The sequence below is a fragment of the Camelina sativa genome, chromosome 9 (assembly GCF_000633955.1).
Source record: "Camelina sativa cultivar DH55 chromosome 9, Cs, whole genome shotgun sequence".
Classification (NCBI taxonomy): domain Eukaryota; kingdom Viridiplantae; phylum Streptophyta; class Magnoliopsida; order Brassicales; family Brassicaceae; genus Camelina; species Camelina sativa.
The window spans coordinates 1,562,888-1,570,733 of record NC_025693.1 but is presented as its reverse complement, the minus strand read 5'-3'; the positions used below and the strand labels follow the sequence as shown (position 1 = coordinate 1,570,733).

Here is a 7,846-nt window from a genome sequence, read left to right as displayed (position 1 = left end):
GAATCAGTGTGTTGTGCTTCTCTATACCTTTACAAATATTATATGAAGTAATTATAAATTTGTTATATAGAAAAACAACAATAATACGAAACATTATTTATGTTGTCATGTATTATATTTATTTAAAGCCCTCCTTAATAGAAGAGGCTTAATCCCAGCATGAGCAAGCAGCAGAAGAGTAAACACCATTGTTATAGGGGAGAGCTTCACGATCACCTTTCTATTTTGATTTATGTTTGATAATGTTTACCTTAGTTTCTTTACTTAAAATGTTGTGACAAAAATAACATAAATCAAGATAACATATTTTTCGGGTTAGAACTATATGTTGTGATTACTGGTGGAGTTTGGTTTTGAGCAAGATAGCATTTTTCTATATGACACCGAGATATGAAACTCTCTCGGACGCGAGTCCCCATGCTTCCTCTTTTCAAAATTATTTCATGAATCCATCTATTCCGATATGGATTTGAAGCCTTCTCTAGCCTTGTGCTAAGTAATGACACTCAGATCTAAGATTAAAACAGTATTTGAGCAAAATACAATCCGCCGGTGAACTTGGCGAGACCTTTTTCTTACAGCTTCCACCATGGGCTTTTTGGTGAGACATTACGCTACTCTCTTCACTCTTTCTGCTAGCCACCTACAGCGCCGGCGTGTAAACGGTAAGCCCACCTGATCTCGGAAGTTTACTCTTGCACTGACGGGTGATGAACACTTCACGGAAGGCTCTCCACTCTCTCGATCCACCGGAGCCACCGGATCCACCAGATCCACCGGATGTATCTTCTTCATCTTACGCTGTGCTCTCCTTTGTTGCTCTCCGCCGAAGATTTTCACCGGTGAGTTTGGTTTCTCCTCCGTCGGTTGAATATGTCACCGGCGAGTTACTACTCCATACCCATGCATTACTCTACCCGAAGCTACGTATACGTAGTCTAGTGTCGTTCCCAAAAACAAACCGTCTTCCATTACCAGAGCTTTCAGCCGCGCCTCACCCCCTCGCCAGTTCATGTGACTTTTCCGGCTCATGTTCTAAATCCTTGCCTTTAGCTCTTTATCGTGTTTGTCACCCAAAGAACCTTGATGTCTGTGGCTTCTCCTTTACTTTATCTTTGAAGATCCAATCACGACCACTTGCAATGAGTCGGAGATTTACCTTGGCTCGCTTATTTCGACAAGACGATGCTCCTCCACCGGCAAACATCCTCCAACAAGAATCTTTTGTTGAGCCCTTGATGTTACCTTCCGATCTGCAAATCTCTCCAGATCGAGATGAGACTCTCTCTCACATCTTGGTGATACTCTCTACAGTGGTGCCGATACAACCTTTTCCATTATAACCACTAGATCTAGTTGTATCTCCACGAGATGGCTGTGAAATCAGGCCTCCCTCGCCGGCGTTCTTAAGAATTGCTCGGAGTTCGACTCCGCCGTTGATCGGCGCGCCTCCATCTATCCGCCGTTTTCCTCAGACCTGTGAGAAACTAGGGTTTCGGAAATGGTGCAAGACCATCACAAATGTTTTGTGGGCCTGTATTGGACTATTTACTTTAAAGCCCATAAAAATTACTCTAAAAGTACAAGGGACGGTTACTCTAAAATTTTCTTCTAACCCTCGCTATAATCTTATTATTATTATGATTCCGGCTTTACTGTTTAATACATCTCTTAATTCACTTGAGAGGTATAGACGTGTAGACCGAGACCTTCTAGTCATTATCAATGACATTCCGGTTTTAAGTAACCGAGAAAATTTGATATTAGTAGAATTGTTGCCTACCCGCTATTGGACTCTATCAACGTTAGTAAGTGTGGTTTTTGCTAATGTTGCATTTAAGATCTCTCAATGGCTGTTAAAGGTAGGGATATGGTTTGTACAACTAACTAAGGATTTTGTCTCTTCTCCTCTCCGATTGTGTCTTTTGGAAGGCCTAGTAATGGCAATTAAAGCTTTGTGCAATACAACACCTTCTCCAAGTGTCCTTTCAGGTTCTTGGTTTTCAAGACTCTCGTCTTGTCCAACGTATGACCACCCTTTCCAGGGATCTTTGGCGTACGTACGGAATCCAAACACCGCATTCGTTCTTTTGCAACGTTTGCGGCAACGGTTATCACAGGGGCTGACTATGTGGCAGACTATGTGGCAGTGGTCGGTTATCCTTCACCTTGAGTGGCCTCACTTTGTTGGGCACCTCTTTATCTTTGGGACTTGTTGTCCCCTTTGTTTATCTTGTCACTTTTATGGTGTCAAGTCAAGCCTTAAAGCTTGTTTGTTGTACGTCTCAACATTATTGTTTGTAGTTTATTTTGTCCTCTTGTGTAAGTTTATTGGTGTATTTGGTTCCTCTTCAAAGGAAGCTTGTAAACCTTTAATCTAATATAATGGAGTGTTTGATGGAAAAAAAAAAAAAAAAAAAAACATTTTTCTATATGACAACATTTTTCTATATAGGTAGTCAAAACCTATATGACATTCGCACGTTAGTTCCCTTTACATCTCTCCAAACATAAGTGGTTCAAGAGTCTTCTTTTTCAATTTGTTGTATTCTTGACCTCAAGATTTCAGTAGTGAAGGCTCTTTAACCGTCGCCAATTAAAAAAGGATCATTAGACGCGTTTTAAAAGTCTTCATTAATGAGATCTAGAGGCCAATGAGACACTTAGAACCACATTTTGGACTAGATACATTTAAATCTAGATAAAATTTCATAAATACTTGGTGTACTTTTATGGAATGTTGCTGTCAATCTATCTATGAACAAACTATTTTGTTGAGTGTAAAGGGTTCAAAACATGAAATCGCACAAAAATGACGTAGTTTTAAGATGCCTGTTTCTATTACAAAAGAGGGACTATCTTAAAATGTCATCTCCGAAGAACTCTTATTAAGCAAAGACAACACAAAACACAAGGAGAACACAATGAAAACTGTCATCCGAGATTATAACATTCAACAGAGAGAGATCAGAGTCTTTGTCTTATTCATTCACAGCTTTATTGAGACAAATCCAAGAAAAAACGGCAAATTGTGAAATTCCTCAGAGCTCTTTTATCTGCCACAGTTTCCATCACCGAAACAATCTGCATCAAGATGAGTAATTTTTTTCATTAGTTTACAACCTTTTTACAAACAATGATTCAGAGCCAAAAACCAAAGACGGTCTCATAGAAGATAAGATACAAAAACACCAATCTTTCAGATCATTAGTATTAAAAGCAAAGAGACAATAGACAGCTACTGTTATACAGCCATTAACACATGATCTGAAAGCCCTTAACTCAAGGCATGTAGATGACAAAATGAAGAAAACAAAATCGACCTATCTATCTATTGATCAAAACACTAATTAGCAATGCTAACAACTGACATCAAAGCTGTTAACCATGAAGACGAAGAGAATCACTGAAAGCCATAACCATAATAAGCAAGTGACCGATGAATCAAGATTCAAAAAGCCAGAAGAACCATTTGTTCTCACTCTAATTACTATGTTGTATTGTTTATTCAGCTTTTGCTTATACACACACATCAGCCATTGCCAATAACTGGAACATTAAAGCTGTGTTTAACTCTGATTTATTACAAGAACTTGATTCAAGGATTCTAAAAGCTATAGCCATTTCTGCCAATTAAAATCCTAAATGATATACACAAATCTTAATCTATCATCCTGAAACGTAACATTTTCTAAAGTTTGTTTTTTCCCCCAAATCTTTCACAGAGAAGTCAAAATCGATTAGGATCACAACCTATAAAAACCTACGAGAAGAAGATTTGAGAAATTACCTAATCGCTCTCTCTCTCTCTCTCAGTGAGACGGAGCAGGTTGTTTCTGGTGCGATGATTGAGTAGATGGTGCCATGAGTTTGCTATAGATCTGCTCACCGACGAGGTAGACGCAGAAGGCACCAACACCGATTCCGAGACCTGGAAGTGCGTGTCTCATTTGATTCGATAGCATCGGATGTTTCCTCCACTCATCCCTTCGCCTGAAAAATTCTCCGGTGGTTCCCAACGGTTTCGCCATTTCCTTTTTCTCCGGTCTTCGTCGTCGATCTCTACGTTTTCTTTTTCTGTTTTCACTTTGTATGTGTTGTTTTGTTGTATTGACTAATGGGCCTAATTAACGGCCCATTATAACTAATGGGCTTAATGTTTTCTTTGGCCCCTATATATATTGGTTTCGCCGATGAACGTCCTGAGAGTTTTCATCATCTCTCCGGCGAGATAAGTTAAAAAAACATGGCGATGCTTCAAGCGAGTCTTGGCTTCATTACATCTCCGACATTTTTCTGTCCGAAGTTTGCAGTCAAATCGAGCTCAGTTTCTCTGGGCTTTAGCTATCGTTCCCAAGGCAATCTCTCTCATACTCTATTGTTTTCGAATGTTGCTTCAGTTCAAAAACTGGATCTTTCGAGAAGGGTTAGCAGAAGATATGCTCAATCATTCGCAATCAAGTGTTCTTCTTCTACTGAATTTGATAATGTAAGTTCAGAATTTGGAATTAACTCAAATTTTGAAGCTTTTTGCTCTCTAGTTTAAGTTTTTGTTTGGTTTCTTCAGAGCAATACTGTTGTGAAGGAGAAGAGTGTCTCAGTGATTCTCTTAGCTGGAGGTCAAGGCAAGAGAATGAAGGTAAGTTTCTTTTTTGCTTTAGTCTCAAAGTTTCAAACTTTATGCTCAAGTTGTTTATATGGAATCTCATTTTTTGACACCATTTGTTTGGTTAATGTGAATAGATGAGTATGCCAAAGCAGTATATACCACTTTTGGGTCAGCCAATTGCTTTGTATAGGTAACATTTCTTACTTGCAAGTCAGTTACTGGTAAAGTCTTTCATGTGTTTGAATCTGGTGTCTGAGAATTAATAACACTCTCATCTGATTGGTGGAAGAATTGTGATTTTGTTGTTTTCAATCTGCAGAATCTACTTGTCTATTAGTATTGTACCGTCTAAAAGCATGAGAAGTTTTGAATTTCTTGTAAAGAGATGTTCTTTGCGTCTGTCTTTGTTGAATTTGGTGTTTGATTGTTGCAGCTTTTTCACATTTTCACGCATGCCTGAAGTGAAGGAAATTGTAGTTGTTTGTGATCCATTTTTCCGAGACATTTTTGAAGGTTTGGACTCTCTTTCTCTCATTAGTTGTCTTTTTTGGTTGAGATATTCCAGAGATAACACTGAGCCTTTTTATTTTGTGGTCTTATAGAATATGAAGAATCAATTGAAGTTGATCTTAGATTTGCTCTTCCTGGGAAAGAAAGACAAGATTCTGTTTACAGTGGACTTCAGGTTTATACCTCCATTCGTTTGACGAACATATCCAATGAATCTTTTCCTTAAAAGAAATTATTAAACCAAAACTGTCTGTTCTAGTTCATTGTCATATTAGCTTTGAATTATATATTTCTCGCAGGAAATTGATGTGAACTCTGAGCTTGTGTGCATCCACGATTCTGCAAGACCGTTGGTGAATACTGAAGATGTCGAGAAGGTATGCTTATGAGAAGTAGCAAAAGATTTAAGGAGAGCGAAACAAATTTCTTGAAGTCCCTTTACAATTTATTAAAGTGTTATGTTTCATTGAAGGTCCTGAAAGATGGTTGTGCGGTTGGAGCAGCCGTACTTGGTGTTCCTGCTAAAGCTACAATCAAAGAGGTACGAAGTCTTCAATTTATCTGGCCAAAATCTAGTGTTAGTTTCTTTTGGTCATCATCTCAATTTCGATATTAGACTTGTTCCATTGTGATATGCAGGTCAACTCTGAATCGCTTGTGGTGAAAACTCTCGACAGAAAAACCCTTTGGGAAATGCAGACACCACAGGTTTTTAAATTATTTTTCATTCTTTGTTGATTGATTTTTGGTTTCAAACCACTTCAATGTATCCTTTTTCTTTAGGTGATCAAACCCGAGCTATTGAAGAGAGGTTTCGAGCTTGTGAAAAGGTGTGTATAGTGTTTACCTTAAACTGATTGAGGTCTGGATGAAAATATAAAAAAGACTGCTTACTATTTGTGTTCTGTATCTAAAACAGACAAGGTCTAGAGGTAACAGATGATGTTTCGATTGTTGAATACCTCAAGCATCCAGTTTATGTCACTCAAGGATCTTATACAAACATCAAGGTAAACAAAGACTAACTTACCGTTTTGTTTTTTACAATTATAGATCTTATCTATTGCTAAAACTGTCTCCTCCGTTGCAGGTTACAACACCTGATGATTTACTGCTCGCAGAGAGAATCTTGAGCGAGGACTCATCATGAGGTATCATTAGAGGATTCTTTTTATGTTTATTAATTTTGTGACAGGAAAATATTCATAAACCTTGTAGAGTTCACTCAATGTTCATGAATTACCACATAGCTTAATATGGTAAAGAAAGACATGATTCTTCTATTTACGGTTTGGCTCTTCATTTGTTGGATCAGTTTCGGTTGATGGGCCATGTGTTATATAATATGTAAAGCCCGAATGTTATATGAGCTATTTCGTGTGTTGTTAATGAGAAAAACAAATTCAAGCAGATAGGTTAAAAGTAGAAGTAGTATATATGGATGTAATTAACCTAGGTAAAAGTTTAAGGAGAATGAGAGAGGTTAAGCAAAGTGGCTGGCCAAAATCTTCTAATGTGACTCTCTTTCTCATAAAAGAAAACAAAAAATTACGCTAATCAGAAGATAGATTCAGCAGCTTAATGATGTTTGAATCTCCAAGTAAGAAGAGATGGAACGTGGCATCGACTGCTTCATCTTACAGAGAGACAATTGTAAGCGGAAGATACAGCAAGAGTTGTAGAGAACAGAAGCAACAACAACGAAGAGAAAGAGTCTTGCCTAAGTCGTCTAAGTGGAAGGTTTTGTTGATGAAGCTTAAGCTGTTGCCTTCTGCTCGTTCTTCTTCCGCTAAGGTCGTGGCTTATGACCCTTATGATTACTCTTTGAATTTTGATCAAGGGCCAGGGTGGCACGACCATGATGAACCTGAGAATCTTTCCAGGTCTTTCTCTTATCGCTTCGCTGATCCCACTCGGATCTGATCTGAGCAACACGCTTGCTATCTTGTATAAATGTTTCTTGCTTTTTTCTTTGTATACTTTGTTTTTCAATGATGAGATCATGTATAGGTCCATTAAAGAAAACTTAGAAATCGTATATTGTACAAAAAAAAAGTTTCGGTTGATTTTCATTTAATGTTTTCTAATTTTTTATTTGTATATTAAACAATATTTAAGACTCAATTAACACAATACAATAACTCAGACATTAAAATAAAATTATAACTGAAATAAAATAAATTATGTATTAATCATATTCCACTACTCAATTTTATTCAAACACAATAAAGTATAATTGTAACTCCCATAATTCTAAATATAATTTTCAATCAATTATTATCATATAAATATGTATTTCTCATTCTCTCATATTGACATTCTTTTACTTTCTCATTTTCACATTCTCTCATACTCCCACAATACCTCAAATCATTTTTCATTTTTTTTTTGTTTTTGATTTCTTATTTTTGTTATATGGGTTACAAAAAAACAAATGAAATATCATTGTAAATTTTTAATGATTTTAGAGACTGCATGATATATATTTTACATTGTTCTTATTTTTAAAGATTCATCACCATTATCTAATATGAATTATCATTTTATAAGTAATCACTCTCTCCTCTCTCACCAATATCAAATGTTGTTATATCTCATATGTGTTGTAAGAGTTTGATTCTATATTTTAATTTAGAAAGGATTATATATATATTTTACATTATTTTTATTTTTAAAGATTCATCTCCATTATCTAATTTGGATTATCATCTATAAGTAATCATTCTC

The 7,846-nt window shown here is 36.6% G+C and overlaps 3 protein-coding genes across 3 annotated transcripts; 2 read left to right on the top strand and 1 right to left on the bottom strand.

Annotated features, from left to right (window-relative positions):
* LOC104710169 (NADH dehydrogenase [ubiquinone] 1 beta subcomplex subunit 3-A) lies at positions 2,867–4,088 on the bottom strand. Its single transcript, XM_019229798.1, has 2 exons — positions 3,791–4,088; positions 2,867–3,084 (listed from the first exon to the last, which is right to left on the bottom strand). The coding sequence occupies exon 1, from the start codon at positions 4,029–4,031 to the stop codon at positions 3,813–3,815; it is 219 nt and encodes a 72-aa protein (XP_019085343.1). The 5' UTR covers positions 4,032–4,088; the 3' UTR covers positions 2,867–3,084; positions 3,791–3,812.
* Positions 4,220–6,421, top strand: LOC104710168 (2-C-methyl-D-erythritol 4-phosphate cytidylyltransferase, chloroplastic-like). The gene is made up of 11 exons (XM_010426727.1): positions 4,220–4,489; positions 4,568–4,639; positions 4,744–4,799; positions 5,043–5,122; positions 5,212–5,294; positions 5,419–5,496; positions 5,592–5,660; positions 5,759–5,827; positions 5,903–5,949; positions 6,039–6,129; positions 6,210–6,421. The coding sequence occupies exons 1-11, from the start codon at positions 4,247–4,249 to the stop codon at positions 6,267–6,269; spliced, it is 948 nt and encodes a 315-aa protein (XP_010425029.1). The 5' UTR covers positions 4,220–4,246; the 3' UTR covers positions 6,270–6,421.
* On the top strand, positions 6,586–7,044 carry LOC104710167. Its single transcript, XM_010426726.2, has one exon. It carries the CDS (start codon positions 6,701–6,703, stop codon positions 7,040–7,042), a length of 342 nt encoding a protein of 113 aa, XP_010425028.1. The 5' UTR covers positions 6,586–6,700; the 3' UTR covers positions 7,043–7,044.